The sequence below is a fragment of the Phialemonium atrogriseum genome (assembly GCF_030411735.1).
Source record: "Phialemonium atrogriseum strain 8032-3 unplaced genomic scaffold QBC33scaffold_3, whole genome shotgun sequence".
Taxonomy (NCBI): Eukaryota; Fungi; Ascomycota; class Sordariomycetes; order Cephalothecales; family Cephalothecaceae; genus Phialemonium; species Phialemonium atrogriseum.
The window spans coordinates 693,879-711,347 of NW_026848140.1; the positions used below are offsets into that span (position 1 = coordinate 693,879).

General features: G+C 58.5%; 4 protein-coding genes across 4 annotated transcripts in view; 1 reads left to right on the plus strand and 3 right to left on the minus strand.

The window, feature by feature from the left end:
• The window catches only part of QBC33DRAFT_225180 (V-ATPase proteolipid subunit C-like domain-containing protein), a 1,092-nt gene extending 752 nt beyond the window's left edge, over window positions 1-340 (plus strand). Inside the window, exon 3 of the mRNA XM_060422799.1 lies at window positions 209-340. Coding sequence (XP_060287191.1) covers window positions 209-273 — 65 coding nt within the window. The 3' untranslated portion in view covers window positions 274-340. The remainder of the gene's footprint in view (window positions 1-208) is intronic.
• A 520-nt stretch (window positions 341-860) lies between these two features.
• QBC33DRAFT_225186 (C-24(28) sterol reductase) lies at window positions 861-3,264 on the minus strand. Its single transcript, XM_060422800.1, has 3 exons — window positions 3,149-3,264; window positions 1,196-2,897; window positions 861-1,093 (listed from the first exon to the last, which is right to left on the minus strand). The coding sequence occupies exons 1-3, from the start codon at window positions 3,181-3,183 to the stop codon at window positions 1,082-1,084; spliced, it is 1,749 nt and encodes a 582-aa protein (XP_060287192.1). The 5' UTR covers window positions 3,184-3,264; the 3' UTR covers window positions 861-1,081.
• Window positions 3,265-5,736: 2,472 nt separating this feature from the next.
• Window positions 5,737-6,459, minus strand: QBC33DRAFT_526394 (uncharacterized protein). Its single transcript, XM_060426894.1, has one exon. The coding sequence runs from the start codon at window positions 6,389-6,391 to the stop codon at window positions 5,978-5,980; it is 414 nt and encodes a 137-aa protein (XP_060287193.1). The 5' UTR covers window positions 6,392-6,459; the 3' UTR covers window positions 5,737-5,977.
• Window positions 6,460-7,280: 821 nt separating this feature from the next.
• On the minus strand, window positions 7,281-17,265 carry QBC33DRAFT_225256 (uncharacterized protein). The gene is made up of 11 exons (XM_060422801.1): window positions 16,653-17,265; window positions 14,859-16,548; window positions 14,731-14,802; window positions 14,606-14,671; window positions 14,506-14,553; window positions 14,384-14,440; window positions 14,276-14,329; window positions 14,031-14,213; window positions 13,876-13,968; window positions 7,498-13,823; window positions 7,281-7,430 (listed from the first exon to the last, which is right to left on the minus strand). The coding sequence occupies exons 1-11, from the start codon at window positions 16,813-16,815 to the stop codon at window positions 7,321-7,323; spliced, it is 8,862 nt and encodes a 2,953-aa protein (XP_060287194.1). The 5' UTR covers window positions 16,816-17,265; the 3' UTR covers window positions 7,281-7,320.
• Between the last annotated feature and the right edge of the window lie 204 nt (window positions 17,266-17,469).

Here is a 17,469-nt window from a genome sequence, read left to right on the forward strand (position 1 = left end):
CCCCACCCCCCACCCTGGGGGTGGGGCTGTTGGGCTTCTCCTTTTGCGGCGTTTTGTGGTTTTTTTTTTTTTTTTTTTTTTTTTTTTTTTTGCCCCCCCCCCCCCCCCCCCCCCCCCCTCCTTTCCAAGCGTCTCGTTTTCCGGATTCGGTCGTCTACGGTCGTTGCCGGTTTGTCGAACACCCCCCGAACTAATACCCCCGTGTTAGGTCTATACGGCTTGATCGTGGCGCTACTGATGAACTCCAAGGCGTCGTTGAACACCACTTGTTAAGGCCTGTTCAAGCAATCACCAGCAATCGTGGGAGGGATTAGGTTGGCCAGCTGTATCTATTGCAAGGACCTAATCTTTCTTCGTCGGGTTGTTTCTACCGGAACTGGGATGTATATCCCATGTTCATCTCAAGTCATCCAGGGGTATCACGATTCAAAGCCCGTGATGAGCCGGGTCGCCACGGGTGCCAAGCAGGCGTGGTGAAAGAGCGGGGAAGGTGGAACGGAACAGGGTGGGTGCATCGTAACAAACGGATAGGTAATGGGTTCTTCATTATATGTACCAATGTCGCAACATGCTCGATTCGTCTTATCATCATCTGTTTTAGCTGGTTCTCATCATAGACCTGGTGATGGGGGCAAAGCATTGTAGTTTTAAGTTGGCAATAAATCTGCTTTCACCTCAGGGAATAGTCTTCTCTATTGAGTGCGTCCGCCCCTGATGCAAGCCCTTCCCTCATCCCCTCACACCTCGGTCCCCGGAGCCCGACCGAGAGCCACGACATATGAAATTCCATGAAATGCAAACGGGAAAATAAAATATGTACCATAAAATAAGTGGAAGAGAAGCGGCCTCCCCAGAAAATTAAAAATGCTCCTTGTAGTTAAATTTACTCCCCAAGGCTGTCTCTGTCGTTTTTCGTATATCAGACAGACAGACACACACACACACACACACATACACATCACCCATACTATGTATGACCGGGGAAGTCGATAGGTATTTTACATGTACATGTACAATGGAATCGAAGCCGGAGGATCCACCGTAAAAGCCCCCCTTGGATTCATACTGTGGATGGGGGTTTTTAGATGACATACTAGAGAGGGACAAGGTCAGTCAAGGAATATCCCGCCAGAAAAGGGTTGGTTGGATGAGAGCGATAGATAAAAACCAGGGACGAGGGAGAAACATGACTCACCGGGATGAACAGGTACGGCACCCTGGCCTCGTACTCGCGCCACGCGTCGCCGTACTTTGCGCGGCAGCGCTCGATGTCGCGTGCGGCGCGGTGGGCGATCATGCAGCAGAAGAAGAAGGGGTAGAACCAGGGGAAAGGGCTGCGGAAGCCGGTGATGAGCCCCCAGCAGATGGCGAAGTAGGCGTCGCAGGCGTAGTGGACCTTGCGGGCGAGGCCGTACCAGCCGTCGACGAGGATGGTGTCGCCGCGCGCCGACGTGATGGTCGCCGGGTCGCGCACCGTCTGCCACGGCAGCTGCGGGAAGGTCCGGCGCGGCACGAGGGTGCCGCGCTCCGCGGCCCGGAAGCGGTTCTTTTGGCTGTTGCAGCTGTCCCACACCCAGTAGACGAAGAGGTACGAGAGGTAGAGCGCCGCGAGTGCGTACGGGTTCCACCGGTACGTCGACGGCGCCTGGTTGGCCAGGTAGATGGTGCAGTGGCAGTACGACAGCGGGACGCCGGCCAGGTTCCAGAAAATGAGCATGAACCCCCACTTCTCGTAGTACATGTCCCAGGTGGTGACGATGAGCTCCTCGCCCTTGGAGCACGCGTTGGCGTACAGGTAGTGCGCCATGACGACGAAGCCGACCTCGCCGCTGACGTAGCCGTACTGCTCGTACTGGCGCGCCGCGGCGCCGCACGAGAGCAGGAACAGGATGAACCAGGGCAGGCGCACCTCGAAGAACATCTTGAAGTCGAGGATGCCGAACATGCGCGGGTTCAACTCCGCGCCCATGAAGAAGTCGTAGATGGGGTATCCCGTCATCCGGTGCGTGGCCCCGCGGGCAAATGCCGAGATGTAGGCCACGATGCTGACGAGGAAGCCCGAGAGGATCGCGACAGACATGAGCGGGCCGAACTCGTCGATGATGGTGTACAGCGGGAACAGGCCCGAGAAGTGCAGCCCAGCGGCCAGGGCGATGGTCGTGTAGAAGGACGCGTAGGCCGAGCAGTAGTACTTCATCTGCTTGCCACCCTCGTGAGCGAGAGGCTTGCCGTAGGCCCAGATGCCGGGGAGGAGACAGTAGCAGGCGCCCTCGAAGACGAGGAATGTCCAGTATATGGCCCAGGCCCGGGCGTGCGGGAAAGCGCCGGTGTAGACAAGGTTGAAGAGGTGCTCGGCAAACTCGCCCCAGCTCTGGTCGGCCGACCGCGATGGGAACTTGCCGTTGTAGTAGGTCGCCCCTATCCACATATACCACATCAAGAGGGGGAAGCAAAGCATCATGGTCGCTGTGCCCAGGGAGCCGCCGAACTCAAACTTTCCAGAGTAGTCGACCTTGGGGTCCAACCCAGCCTTCCAACCGTCGATCACGTCTTCCCCGGCGTGGCCATTAGCGTGGCCATTAGCGTGACCATTGGCATGGCCGTTGCCGTTGGCAGTACCCTGCAGTTTCTTGGGGGTGCCGTTGGCCTTGACCTTGGGATCCGTGCCCAGCAGCTGCTCTGGAGAGGAGGTGGCCTCGGTGGACACGTCATCTTCGTCGATGTGCTCGATGAATTTGGCAGTGCCGCGCCTCCGGAGAGTGCCTTTGCGCTTGGCACCCTCGGCCGCCGAGCTCGAATCGCCGTCGAGGTCAGAACCGTCAGTCGGGGCTTGGGACTTGCGGCGCGTAGAACGGTGACCAGGCGTTTCAACCATGCCCTCGAAGAGTTCCTTCTTCCTTTCCGCAAGTCAGTAAACGCGGGGTTTCATGTGAGCTTCAGACCAGAGTGTGTTGGGACAGGTTGGGCTCAGGAATCTAATCAGTCCACCAAAATGCCAGCGAGCCTGCCAGCTAAACATTCCGCGCAGGTAGGTCTTTTTTCGTTACACCTGTCCGTCCCGAAGCCACACGGAGATACAATGCAAATGATGGAGATGAATTGGACACTCTGGCTCTATTTTTGTTATTTTTTTTTGGCTCAAACTTACCTCGGCGTCTGTCTGAGGGAGTATCTGGTCGACATGTTGGGCCAGATCTGTCGCGACTTATATTACTTATTCGTGTCGCGGAATGGCCGGTCTGGATTTGGTTCCCAGGTCAGATCTGGAGGTTGCTGGAGGCGTAGGCCGAGGCCGAGGGAGTGAAGAGGCGGGACGAGGAGCGGTGAGGGAAACCCAGCGTTTGGATCAGCTCGTTTGCTGCATCGGAGATCTCTGCTGCGATGGATCGCGTGGCGTCTGCAGGATGCAAATGCGACTTCTTGGGGATTTTTTGTGGTTGTTGACATTTTTGCCTGTTGCTGGTTGGCTGGGTTCCTGCCGAGGCCCACAGAGGCGGGTCGGCAAAGCCAAGCAAAACCCCTGAATTGGCTACAAACGGCATGTCATCAACCACGCTCCTTCCTCTTCTTAGCTCAAGCTATTATGAGGCACGTCCGATATATGGAATACCAACGCTCGCAGCCGCAGAATGAAGCTGTAATCAAGTATTCTTGCTGTCAGGCAGATCCTTGGCCCCCCAACCTATTCAAGGCAGCGGTATCGGTGTCTTTCCTGCCCGTCGTATATGAGCGTTTGACGCAGGTCTCCTTGTAGATACGCTGCTTGTGTGTTTCACCACTTCAATTGACAACTCTGGTCTAGCTATCCATTATCTTATGTATTCTACACTATGAGTAGTTGCCTCTTGCCGTTAAGCCACCAACGGCAAAACCATTCACATATTCGGCCCTGGTGTGTGGTCTGGTTGGTTTCCTCGCTGGTCTTCACGTCGGCCCTCCGGTTGCCATATATCCCACAGCGACGGGCCTATCCCTTCGATGACAAGAACACGCACACAAGTATCGTAGTAGCAGGCGCAATACTAGTCGCGGCAAGCTACTTGTAAACATAAATGCTCCCACTGTCAACCACGTCCGTACCCATGGCACTTTGTCGCCAGCCAAAACAGCAGATGGTCCAAGATTGATAATATGAGCCATGGCATCAAGGAAGATGGCGTGGACTTCGTTCCAGATGATGGGCCGCACGGAAAACCAATGCTCTCCATCCCACCAGGGAAAGCATCGGCAACTTGGTGGTAAATCGAAGAGGGTCGACATCGCTGCTTCCCATATATAGCCGTGACCCTGGCTCTTCCTCTCCTGCTAATCCCATATATCATTCTCATTGCGTTGGGCTGACAAGGGAGACTCTTAAGACTAGAACGCTCTCGCGCTATGATACGTATCTTTTCTATGATTCTGTGATTCCGTTAGAAAATGACCGTCGCCGCCAGGAGTCGCATCCTTGGTTAGATATGGTTTCCGTAACGCTGGAAAGATCAATCCAGCCCATTACAAGAGGGCGTTCTAGGCATGTGGGATAGTCTGCCCTAGGAGTGTTCAAACACTGCGGATATGTTAGAACATGTAGATTAAAGCAGAACAAACAGGTAGGTGGGACATGGCTGGGAGCTAGGAGAACGCAGCCAGAGGAGAACGCAGCCAGAGGAGAATGCAGCCTGTGGGGAAACAAACCAGGACGCAAGTGTAACTTGCTTGATATAAGAAAAGACATCCAAGATTCCATAGCATCCATGGTGCCAAATATTTTTGATAGCCAACTGCCTTCAAGGATCACCACCACATCCTATCCCAAGAGGACAAGGGGATGAAAAAGGATAGTCCTTAAATGGCAAAAAAGTTGTTGTCAGAGTCTCAGCTGGGAATTGAACTTACCACCTATCGATAGTCAGGACCTGCTGTCGGTGGGGGGGGAGGGGAACTCATCATGGCTGTGATAACCGGAAGTACCTATTATCAAGACATGGTGCGTCAGCAGGGGACCAAGGGGCGAGGAGTACAAACCTAGCACACATCAGGGGATGTTTGGGTCTCGTCTCGGTGCTGCCAAATAGTTAGTACTCGGGAGAGAATTAACGAGCGGAATGCTAGCTGAGACTCTGACAACTACGCCACTGGGCCTTATTGAAAGCCATCGCTTGTATTTGGGACTATAAGGTGTGCCCTTCACGATCTCGCCTTCTTCTCCAGGTTCTGGGTCCTCGGCGAGTTCACTGGGCACTCGGCGTGGACATTCGGGTTGGGAATCGGCCCAGCACAAGGTCAATTGCCCGAGACGGGGTAACCTGCCAAACACCAGGCGTGAGGCACATGGCTCTGCTGTGATGTTTGGCACTCTGGCCAGGCTTCCCAGCATAGATAACCGTATAGCTCCTACACAGCAAATTAGCTTGTTTGGAGTCTGATGATATATGAGAAATACAGAGCATCAAAGACAGCAATGGCTGGTTAGAGCAGCAGGTAATAAAGGCACAGAGCAGAGCAGAAATCCTGGTTGCTAGAAAATGTGCTGACGATAAGAAGAGAAGCAGGAATGGGAATTTAGAGGGAAAGGGGCAAGGGCCTTGGTGAGATACTGAGATTTGACTCCCTTACATGAAGCCACATGATAGGCAGGGGCATAGATATCAGAATGCTTCGCCAACACCCAGATCAGGCGTGTAAAATAAGGGAAGAGGACAAAAGACAAGGCACAATGATCACAAGGCACAGGAGGTTGAAGACAATGATGGTTGCATGTGTCAGTCATATAAATCGTCAACTCCAATAACCTGCAACAGTTCCCTTCATCGACAGCATTGCCCGTACAAGCTATTACAAAGCCACACAAGTCATATTCTCATGAGAAACATGAAGAAGAAACATCAGTCATCTCCAAACAGCAAGACATAAACAGCCCAACGCGTGACGGTCCAAGGAAGAAAACATAAAATCTCGTCACTTCATCAACAACATAAAAGGGGCCCGGGGCACCTCACGTAAAGAACCGCTTGATAGCGGCCCTAAACCCAGTCTTCTTCTCGTCCTTGGCCGCCTTCTCGCGCCTCTCCAGCCTCTTGGACCGGCGCTGCCCCGAGGCCGGTCCCGCCTCAGCCCCGCTGCTCCCGGACTCCCCGCCGCTCCCGCTCCCGCTCCCGCTCGCCGCCTCCCTCGCCTCCCTGACCGCCTCCTTGACGCGCGCGGCGACCTCCTCCCGCGCCCTCTGCAGCTTGGCCTTGGTGGCGCCGCCGCCCGAGGAGGAAACGTCCTCGGACCTGCGCCTCGACGACCGCGCCGTCGCGGACCGCTTCAGCTCAACCGACTTGGACCCTGCACCTCCCCCGTTGGCAGTGGCGGTGGCGTCCTTGGGCGCAAAGTTGCTCTCCAGCACGCTCTGCCCGTTCTTCATGTCGAAGAACTTCTTCGGCGGCGGCGGCGGCGTCGTCTCTGCCTCCTTGCCGTCGCCCGCGGTGCGGCTGTGCCGCCGCGAGCCGCTGCCGCGGTGGTGGTGGTCCGACGAGCGCTCGCGCGATCCGCTCGCCTTGGACGCCGACGAGACGGCGCGATCCTTGCCCTTATCCTTGGAGGGCGAAGACGACGAAGGGCCGTCCCTGCCCTTGTCCTGCTGCTCCTCCCTGTCGCGGGCGAGCCGGCGCTCCTCCTTGCGCTTCTCGTGCGCCGCCTGCTCCTCGGGCGTGCGGCGCCGCCTCTTGGAGTGCGAGCTGCTGGTGCGCGACTCGTCTCGGTATCCCCCCGCGTCTCCGCTGCCCGACCTGTGCCGGTGGCCGCGGCGCGGGCTGTCCTTGCCGTTGCTGACGTCGCGGTCGCGGTGGGACGAGTGTCGGCGGGAGGATCTGTTGCTGGGGCGCTTGGGCGACGCCGGTGTCGAGGCTTCCTTGTTGCGCTCGTCGACCTTTGCGGTGGTGGCGGCGGCGGCGGCAGTGGCGGTCGCTTGCGGAGCGTCCTTGGCCTTGTCTTTGCCTGCGTCGTCTAAGAAGAGGTCAGCAACAGAACTGCGAAGCGCGTCTTCTTGCTCTGGCCCAATGCTCCTCGTCCTGGTTCTGCCCCTGCTGCCACCGGCCTCGCCTCCGGCCGGGACAACCTCCCGAAGTGGGGCGGCCGGCGTCACCTCGGTTTCCTCTCGCGCCGCGACAGCCTTAGATGTCAATGTCTCAGGGGCGCGATCCGCGGCTTCGTTGGGTGGACTCGCGAGCCGCGGCGGGCTGTTGGGCACGCTGAGGGCGTCCGCCGTCGCGTAGATGACCACGGCGGCGGCGACGACCTCCTCGGCTTTCTTGATCGTGTTCCTGCGCTGCTTCCGGAGGCTGCGGGCGCGGCTCAGCTGCTTAGCCAGAGGGTCGTCAAGATCAGGGATGACCACAGCAGGAGTCGGAGCCCTGAATAGGTCGGTGGTGCTGATTCCCGGCTGGAGTGTCCCGTAGTCGTGCCTTGGGTCAAGGAACGCATCGTCAGTCTGTGTTCCCTCGCGAACCGAGACGACGATAGGCTCCTTACCCTTCTCTGAGTGATCCTCGGCGGTTCCCTGCTCCACCACAATGGCCTCGTCCTTCGTGACGGGCTCTTTCTCGATCTTATGGAACGACTCCGACAGCGGAATGTTGTCCTCGATTTGAGAGTACTCCATATCCGCAGAGGATAGGGATCGCACCTCTGCTGTTGGCGAGTGTGGTGCTGGAGTATCCTCTACCGTGGTCTGTTCTTGGAGTATGGTAGGAGCAGCGGACTCTCCAGGAGACGGTACAATACCACGACTCTGAGCGATGGAAGACAACGATGCCACAGCATCGCCCAGGTCGGCTTCCGGACTAGGTTCTGGCACAACCTCCTCAGCGGATGGTTGCGTCACTCCTTTCTCGACTTCTTCCGGAACTTCCCCTGCGATTGGCCCAGTGACGGCGCGGTTTGCCACGATCCCAGCCAGATCAACGGTTTCTGGTCCAGCAGCCTCTGCGACCGACTGTGAGATAACCGGGGCCTCGACGAGGACAATGCTCTCTTCGGCAGGGTGAGTTTCGGGCTTGCTTTCCTCCTCAGCTGCAGGAACCTCCAGTTGCGCTGGCTCGGAAACACTTTCCGTCGGTTCAGCCGCAGTGGTTTCGCGTGGCGCGTGTTCTTCGACACCAGCAGAGACCTGCTCCTCGCTGGCAGTGGGGATCGCCTCGACTTCGCCATGGTCCGGTGCGGGCTTAAGCTCATCAGCCGTTGCATCGCTTTCAGGTTCTGCCAAGACAGCCTCAGCAGTCTCTTCCTCGGAAATATTGAGAGGAGTAGTATCGCTTGGCTCCTGAGCTTCCAAAGCATCCGTCTCGACAACCGGCGCTGCCAGGTCCCGAGAATTGGGGATGGTGGCCGGCTCTTCGTCCTGGATGATAGCTTGACCATCTGTGTCTGAGCTAGCTGGTTCTTCAGAGGTGGTTTCGGTGGCCACCGGCTGATCCTCCTCGCTGGTGGCTGTTGGAACGGCTGGAGCTTCCGCATTCAAGCCGGAGTCTTCGGCGGGTTGGTCATTGATGTCACCCTCATTGGCTTTGTCGTCCGACTCAGTTGCGATTTCTCTTGGACCATCGGCTTCTTGCGGAGATTCCTGCACGATTTCTATAACTTCCGGTGCTGGAGCTGATTTGTCTTCCGATTCAAGAGAGGGAGCAACCAAATGGCTCTCGGCAATATCATCGGTTGAGACCACTTCACCAGAGGCTGGATCTGACTCGAAAGCTGGCTGATCATGGACAGTGGGCGCATCTTGAGTTTCATCACCTGAAGCCTGGGCTAGGACTTCAGGGACGGCAACGTCCTCCGTCAGGCTGGGTTCGGCCAGTAATTGTTCGCTAGAGATTACCTGGTGATCGTTGAGATCCGCGTTCTTGGAGCTATCATCAACTGGAGCAGGCTCAGATTCTTCGACAGTTGACTTAGATGATTCGACATTCTCCGCTTCGAGCACTAGATTGTCGACAGACGCTGACGGTACAACCTCTGCATCGCTGGGTGCTTCTGCCACAGAGTCTGGCTCGACCATGACATAGTCGTCAATGGCTTCGCCGTCCTCCTTGACGATGTCCTCTGCGCCCTGGATGGCGACAGGTTCGCTTTCTACCGCGACAGCATCATCTGCGACTTCGGCCGACTTGGGTGGTTCAGGAGCTTGGTCACTCAGACCACGATCGCTGTCCAGAGCAGGTTCATCGTCCTCAACCACCTCGAGGAGTGTGGCTTCGCTAGTATCGAGAGCTTCCTGGGTATCGGTCTTCTCCAACGAGCGCTCGCCGTCGTCAACGACGGCCGAATGGCTCAGCTCTGCCTCCTGTATATCAAGGACCGCAGTGTCGGGAGCAATGTCGCCAGTGCTATCCTCGGCTTCGTCTGGATTCGCTGGCGCCTCCAGGGAAGTATCCAGAGCAAGTGAGGCATCAGCTGCAGTTACGGGATCGGAGGCTTCACTCTCTCCCGCTGGTGTTTGCTCATCAATATCTTGATGTGTAGCAGAGCTTGATGCGTGAGGATCGGATTGTGCGAGACCATCAACAGCTGGAGATTCGTCTTCTCCCTGCTCCTGGGAAGTTTCAGGGCTAGTCTCGACAGCAGGGGCTTCGCTTGTGAGTGTTTCGGCAAGCACAACGTCCTCTTCGGCTTGAACTGAGGCCCCCACGTCATCCGAGTGGTCTTGTGTTACATCCTGAGAGGTTTGTGGTTCCAAGCTCGGTGACTCCGGTTCAGCAGCCGGCACGATTGTTTCATCTACAACTGGCTCGGAGATTTGGATGGGTGCACCTGTCTCGACGTTCGAGGGAGCCTCCTCGGAGGTAGTGGCAGCTCCGGCGTCTTCGCTCTCTTGGATCGCCAACGATAGCTTTTCAGTGTCCTCCGATTCCGTGGTTGGCTTTTCGATGTTATCCAATTCGGCAGTTGCTTCCAGAGCAGTGGCTTCAGCGGGAACGTCGTCAGCTGGTGAGGAGGATTCCTCAGGCACATCATGCACTTCTTTGTCGGAGGATGCCTCAATCGCTTGCGGTGCCTCGACCGTCGGCTCTTGGTGGCTTAGAGGCGCCAAGTCCCCATCATCCTCCTCCTTGATGGCAGCCTCTACAGGAAGGTCTGGAGCATCCTGGTGGGTGCTCTCGTCATCGGTGTGCTGCTCAGACACTGGTTCCGGTTGGACTGAATCTTCTGCATCGTCATTTGGTGATGGGACAGCAGCTTCCTGGTCAGCAGCCGGTTGGGCATCAGGACCTTCCTGTGTTTCACTAGGCAGGATGCTTTCCTCAGTCGGCTCATCAACCTGCGAGGCAGCAGCGTCTGTGACGGGCAGGTCTTCCACATGGACCTCCTCGGAAAGGACAGGTTCATCCAGCGAGGCATCAGCGGTGGTTGAAAAATCCTCAGCAGCCGTGACTGTTTCTAAGGGAGGTTGCTCATCAGATGTAGCGGCTGGCAGCACCTCAAGTTCTGCACTGTCGCTAGAGGCAGCGGGGACAGCCTCTGGTTGCGGCTCGCTGATCGGGTTTTCACTTTCGGTGCTGGCAGTGTCGCCTTGGATTTCCTCAGCAGGGCCTTGCGCAACTTCGGGATTCTGATCCTCGACGGGGAGTTCCTGCTGGATTGGAGTATCTCCCGTAGATTGTGGCAGTTCTTCCGCCGCCGCAGCATCTTGGGGTTCTTGAACGCTCGACTCTTCAACATTGGAGTCAGCCACGTCAACCACCGGCTGTAGACTACCGGTTTCCGTTGATTCGAGCTTTGAATCCTCGGCAGGGGCCAAGGCCCCTGGCGACTCGACATCTGGGCCATCTTCGTGCGGGGGTTGGTCCTCCTGCGGCGCAACAGAGGGTTCTATGGCGAGAGTGTCGGAGACTAGGTCTGTGGGAAGGTCTTCCGAGGGCTCGCCAGTAGCGTGGTCACCAACATATTCTTCCAAACCATCTTCTGTTTGAGTCGACGGCTCTTCCACATCGTCTTCTTTGGGTCTCGTGGTAACGTCAACTTCGCCGCCCGTCGCCTCTTGGTGTGCAGGATCACTCGAAGGGCCGAGGTCGTCACCATTTGCGTTGCCGGCGACATCAGCCGGAGCCTCTGCCTCGAGGGTTACTGGGGAATCAAGTGCTGACGTCGTTGCCTCCACAACCTGATCCTCTGGACTTGTGCTGTCTTCCTCGGCCGTTACTGCGGGCTCGACCTCTCGCTCAACTTGATCAACATGGACAGCCTCCTCAACGGAGGCCGGGGATTCACTGATCTTCCCCGGCTCTGCGTCCGGAGATGGGTGTTCCGTTGGGGGTTCCGGTGTTGCAGCATCGCTGATTTCTGAGACGGCCTCTACTTCTGGCAAGGGCTCTTCTGTTTCTGCTCGTGCAACACATTCAGCAGGTACTTGGCCGTCATCCTCAGCTGTGGGCTCTTGAGGTTGTTCAAGTTCGGTGGGTTGAGATTCGAGAGCTGCAGGCTCGTCCGCTGCCGAGTCACCGACCTCGTTGGCAGCGGTGGTGATCTCGCTGTCTTGTTGTGGCTCATCTGGAACAGCATCTTCCACAATCACACCAGAGAGATCGGTGGTAGTATGGTCTGGCGCCGTATCCACGTCTCGCAAGTCCCCGTCGGTTGGTCCTGAAATGCCGGCCGAAACCTCCCGCACATCGTCCCCTGGGGTATCAAGCAACGCTGGGTGTTCCTCACCTGTAGATGCTTTAGCACCTTCCTCGGTCCCGTCGTTTGCAGCCGGTTGCTCTTGGCTTTCCTCCTCGATGGTTGGCATCTCCTTGTCCGTGTTGGCGTCGTCGTCGCTGACTTCCTCATCCTTGCTCTCGGCGGCTGGCTCTTCTTTGGCCTCTTCGGTCGCGGGTTCTTCTTTGGTCTCTTCCACAGGAGGCTCCTCCTTGTTTTCGACAGCTGGTTCTTCCTTGGCCTCCTCAGCAGCGTCTTCTACCTTCGCCTCCTCAACAGTAGGCTCATCTTTGCTTTCCTCGGTAGAAGGTTCTTCCTTGGTTTCTTCGACGGCAGCCTCATCCTCGCTTTCGTCGACCACGGGCTCGTCCTTGCTTTCCTCAACGACAGGCTCATCCTTCGCGTCTTCGACAACAAGCTGCTCCTTATTTTCTTCAGCAGCAGGTTCCTCCTTGCTCTCCTCAACAGCGGCCTCTTCAGCGTTGTCCGCAATAGCCGGCCCGTCCTCCTTGTCGTCGGCAACCTGCTCAGTGGGAGGCGCCTCCTCAGCGGGCTTGTCTTGGCTCTCCTCGACCGACGGCTCTTCAACGTCGCCTCCCGCGGCATCGGCCTCGGGTTGATCGTCGGCGGGCTCTGACTTGGGCTGTTCGCCGGCTCCAGTCTCGGCCTCCGCAGCCACGGCCTCGGTCTCGGCGGGAAGGTCCTTGCTCTCGACCACATCTTCTTTGGCCTCCTCGACCACCTCATCTTTGGCCTCCTCGACAGGTTCATCTTTAGACTCATCAGCAGCCTCATCCTTGGCTGCATCGGCAGCTTCCTCCTTGGCCTCCTCCGCAGGTTCATCCTTGGCTTCCGCGACAGGCTCATCTTCGCCAGCCTCAGCCGGCTGGTCCTTGTCTTCTTCGACAGCCTCCTCCTTAATTTCTGCGGCAGCCTCGACTTGGCTCTCGACAGGTGCGTCCTTTGTTTCTTCAGGCGCCTCATCCTTGGCATCTTCCACGGGCACGACTTCGGCAGCCTCGGTAGATTCGTCCTTAGCCTCCTCAGCAGGCTCGTCCTTGGCTTCCTCGACGGGCTCCTGTTTAACTTCATCGGCGGGCTCGTCCTTGGCATCCTCAGCAGGCTCGTCCTTGGTTTCTTCAACGACCTCATCCTTCTTATCCTCGACAACAGCCTCATTGCTCTTTTCGGCAGGAGCATCGTCAGCGGCGGCGGCTTCGGCTACGGCCTCAACCGATGTTTCGCCGCCCGCAGCAGCAACAGCGGGCTCACCGTCGGCAGGCTCTTTCTGCTCCTCTTCCACAACGACCGCGGCAGCTTCATCGGCAGCCGGCTTCTGCTCGCCTTCCGCCTCACCGACGGCTGGCGCCTCGACCGCAACTTCTTCTGGTGCGGGTGCGTCTTCGGCTGCCGCCTGCTCCTCCTGGCCATCTGGCTTGGTTGTCTCGGTGGCAGATTCCGGCTCTTCGGCGGGGGCCGTAGGGGCGGACTTCTTATCGGTGGGGGCGGGCTGTTCTGCCGCGGCCGTGTCAGCCGCTTCGGCTGGGGCCTCCTCGGCTGTCGGTGGCTGGTCCGCGGCTTCTGCTTCGGCGGAGCTTGGCTCCTCCACGGCCTCCTGAGAAGCAGGGGCTTCCTCCGCGGGTTCGTCATCTTTTGCGGCGGGCTGCTCTTCCGATTTTGCCTCCGTGGGAGGAGCCTCTGCGTCGTCTGTCGTGGGCGCGGCTGCCTCGTCGGCCTCCTGTTCTTCTTTCTTTGCCTCGACCGGGTCCGGGGTTTGGGCTTCTGCGTCTGCCTTGGCGGCGTCGCTAGGCTCAGCTTCGGCGTCTTCTTCAACCGTCTTGGCCACTATTTCCGCAGCAGGCTCGGCGTCTTCTGTTTGGGCCTCTGCTTGGGTCTCCGCCGGAAGGTCGTCAGCCTCCTGAGCATCCGTCACTTCGGATAGCTCCGGTGCGGGCTCGGGTGCCGGATCAGCCTCCGCCTCCGCCTCCTCAGTAGCAGAGGTTTCAGGCTCGGCGACGTCTGTTGACTGAGGTTCGGCCTCATTGCTTGCCTCGACGTCGGCTCCAGTCTTGGTGCTTGGCGCCGGTGCGGCCTCTTCGGGGTCCGCCGGTGACGCCTCGGCGTCGGCGCTGGGGCCTGCCTCATCAACAGCGGAAGAATCCCTACTTTAACGTTAGGACAATGGCAGGAAGCACGAGGTACCGTTCCACTTACTCTTGTTTGGCTGGCTCTTGATCGTCCCCACTCGCAGCTGCCTCAGCAACGGGAGCAGCTGGTTCATCGCTTTGTTCAGCCACTTCCTGAGCCCTGTGGTTTTCGTTAGCAAGGTGTACGCTCACTAGTAATGGCCATGCGTCGCATCTTCTTACTCTGACTTCTCCGCGTCTGCGGCAGGTTCTTCGTCTTGGCTCTCCTGGGCATCGCCGCTCGGTTCGTCAGCAATCTCGCGGGACTCAACGAGGGGTTCCGCAACTTCATCTCCCTTTGCAGGTTGACTGGCACCGTCGTCCGGCGTGCTCTGGTCCTGGGACTCCTTGGATTCCACAGTCTCGCTGTTGCGAGAGTCAGTACAGAGCAAAGATGCCAGGAAAGGACCTTGGGAGACTAGACTAACCTTGCCTCAACTGCACCAGTCTCGCCAGGGGCGCTTTCCGTCGCAGCAGCAGCCCTAGTTCCGTTAGAAATAACAGCAGTGGTCATTGGTGTCAGGGATAACACATACTCGTCTGCCTCTGTGTCCTGTTCTGGCTTGTCTACGCTCTCGGCTTCCTTAGCCTCTCTGCTAGCTGTAGTTAGAACCTGCATTATGCGTAACAATAGCACACAAATACGGTGTATACGCACTCTTCCAGTGTCTCGGTGACAGCCGCGTCCTCCGCAGGCGCAGACTCACTATAAACCTATCAGTTGGGCACAGGGCAACGCTAGTAGCAACTTTACTCACGTAGCTAGAGGTGCCTCCTCGCCACTGGGTTGATCTTCGGTGGCTGTGTGTTCGACTGCGGGCTCCCTATAGCTGTAATTAGCCACTTGACAGCTCTGCGATCGAGAAGCAGTCAGATCACTTACTCCTCCTTGTCAGTTTGAGCGGGTGTGCTCTCCTCGACCTTGACGGCAGCGGTCTCAGCACCCTCATCTTGTCTGCACGAGAATTAGTCCGCTATCGGGATGACATCCTCATCAGCTTCACGACTTACTTCTCTTCAGAAACTGCAGCCTTCTCCTCTACCTCAGCAGGAGGAGCACCCTCGCCAGCCTCCACCACGGCCGCCTCCTCGCCCTTGACCCCGACGGAGTCATCATTAGTGGGCGGCAGGTCGTCCGCGGCTTCCCCGGCGGGGCTCTCCTCCTCTGCGGTTTCGCCACTCTCGACAACAGCAGCAGCAGCAGCCGGCTCGCCGGCGGTCTCGTCCTTCCCGGCTTCGGTTTCGGTTGGCGCAGTCGAGTCCTCCTCGACCTTGGCCTCCTCGACGACCTCTGCGGCAGCCTCGGGCGCGGCCTCCTCGGCGGGTGCGTCCGTGGCGGGCTCTTTCGCGGCTTCGGCTTCCCCGCCAGCCTTGTCATCATCGCCTGGCTCTGCTGTGGCAGGTTCGTCTTTGTCGACGGGCGGTGCGTCCTCCGCCTTAGCCTCAACGGCTTCCTCTTCGGCGGCTGCGGTGCCCTCGGCCTGCTCCTCCACATCGGTCCCCTGCTCAGCGGCTGGGGCGTCTTCGCCCTGCACCTCCGCGCTGGTAGCCTCAGCACCTACCTCCTCCTCACTTACCTTTGGCTCCTCCGCCTCGACCACCGCCGCCTCATCCGCCTCGCCCTCGGCCTCTCCACTTTCAACAGTGGCAGGCGCCGCAGGCTCGTCGTTTTCAGCAGCGGGAGCTTCCTCCGGAGCAGGCGCCGAGGCGTCCTCCTCCTTGGCCTCCGCAACCTCGACTTCGGCAGCCGGGCTAGTCTCCTCAGCGACAGCGGCCGCCGGCTCGTCGGCTTTCTCGGGTTCCGCCGCCTCCTCCGCAGCAGCAGCGGGCGGTGCTTCTGCCACCTCCGCCTCCACCTCCACCACCTCGGTTTCCGCGATCGCGTCTGGCGCGCTCGTCTCCTCAGCAGCAGGATCCACCGGCTCGCCGGCTTCCACAGGCTGCGCAACCTCCTCTGGTTTCGCGGTCTCCTCCTCCGCCTCCTCTGCCTTGGGTGCTGGCTCGCTGCTCGCCTCCTCCTCCTGCGCAACCTCGGTTGCGGCCACGGCGGCGGCGGCGGCGGGCGGGACCTGCTCCTCTTCGGAAGAGGCAGGCGCTGCTGCCTCGGTAGCTTCCTCGGGCTTCGATGGCTCCTCGGCTGCCTGCGCCGGGGGAGTAGGAGCGTCCTCGCTTGCCTCCTCCGCCTCCACTGCCGGGGCCGGCTCCTCGGGTTTTGCCGGCTCTTCCGCGGGCGCGGGGGGTGCTGCTTCTGGGACTGCCTCCTTCAACTCGGCCGCGGCCTCCTCTGCGGGAGCGGCGGCGGTGGCGGCAGGGGATGATTTCTGCTCCTCGGCCGACTTGGCGACGACGGCCGGCTCGGACTTCTTTGCGTTCTTGCCCTTGCTGCCCTTCTTGTCTTTCTTGCCCTTGCCCTTGCCCTTCTTCTTGCCGGGCGAGGCATCCTGGTCCTTGGACGGGGTTTCTTCCTCCTTCTCAGCGGCGGCGGCGGCGGCGGTCTCCGCCTCCGCGGCCTTCTCCAGCTTGGCAGCCTTCTTGGCAGCCGCCTTCTTGGCCGCCTTCTTCGCCTTCTTGGCGTCCTTTGTCGGCGTGGCCGGGGGCGACGACGTCGACGGGGATGCTACCGCTCCCTCGCCTTTTACGTCGGCCCCGGACTTACCGGCATCTTCCTCGCCATCCTCGTCCTGCTCTTCGGCATCTTCTCCTGTACTGTTGTCAATGCTGAACCTATACACGCCAGAAGAAGAGAAGGGAAGACGAGAATCACGAAGCAATATGCGTGACAAGGGGAAGGTATAGGGCGCTCACCGTCCTCTGCTTCGTCCTCCTCCTCCTCGGAATCTGACGGCTCGAAGTACTTGACATCGGAGAACCGGGCGACCTCGACCTTGTTGAAGTCGGCGAACTGCACCTCGGACCAATTAATGTTCGTCCGGACAGGACAGTACTGGACACCTCTTGGATCACTCATACTTGTGGGACCTCAGCCTGTGCCTGGTCGGGGAGAAGTTCGACAGCGACGACCGTAGGGGCGTCTTTATTATCCTCCATGCAGGTCTACTTCGGGTCTCGGGGAGCTGCAGATGGCTACCCAAGTGGATGGTGGGGCTTTTTTTTCGGTTTACCGTTGGCTTGAGGTATTGGGTATAGGGTATTGGGTATTGGGGGTCACGTTTCGTGGGCGTGAGACAAAAATCAATGGGTATAAAAAAGGGGGGGGGGGGTATCGTGTAAACAATCGGATGTTGCTTAGAAATTTGATATAGACGGGAAGCTTGATATGCAGCTTCTGCCGTCCGGTTGGGGTATGGATTGGGGAGACTTTCAGGGAAAAGAAAGCTATTGGGAAAATTGATTGATAGGAAAGGGGGTGTCTCTGGATCGGGGAGGATGTGGGAAGAAAAGAGGCCGGGCAAGCCTCACCTCATGGGCCCCACGATCATCCCACTCCACCCAGCAAAGACTGGGGCGCATAATACCTTGACGGCCGAGGCAGGGCCTTGACGTTCCAGTGAATCAATATCGTGCTTGGGATCGATTGGCCCACGCAACGGCATTGGCGCCACGTCGCAACGAGGTTGGCCAGCTGGCCGGGGGGAGCTATCACAAACGGACGTGGGTGGAA

Excerpts from the sequence above, each read along its gene's own strand:
- QBC33DRAFT_225186 (XM_060422800.1), bottom strand. The coding sequence starts at position 3,183 with ATGTCGACCAGATACTCCCTCAGACAGACGCCGAG. Across the intron at positions 2,898-3,148 it reads TCCCTCAGACAGACGCCGAG|GAAGAAGGAACTCTTCGAGG; the intron begins GTAAGTTTGAGC and ends ACTTGCGGAAAG.
- QBC33DRAFT_526394 (XM_060426894.1), bottom strand. The coding sequence starts at position 6,391 with ATGAAGAACGGGCAGAGCGTGCTGGAGAGCAACTTTGCGCCCAAGGAC.
- QBC33DRAFT_225256 (XM_060422801.1), bottom strand. The coding sequence starts at position 16,815 with ATGAGTGATCCAAGAGGTGTCCAGTACTGTCCTGTCCGGACGAACATT. Across the intron at positions 16,549-16,652 it reads GGAGGACGAAGCAGAGGACG|GAGAAGATGCCGAAGAGCAG; the intron begins GTGAGCGCCCTA and ends ACAACAGTACAG. Across the intron at positions 14,803-14,858 it reads GCTGCAGTTTCTGAAGAGAA|ACAAGATGAGGGTGCTGAGA; the intron begins GTAAGTCGTGAA and ends ATTCTCGTGCAG.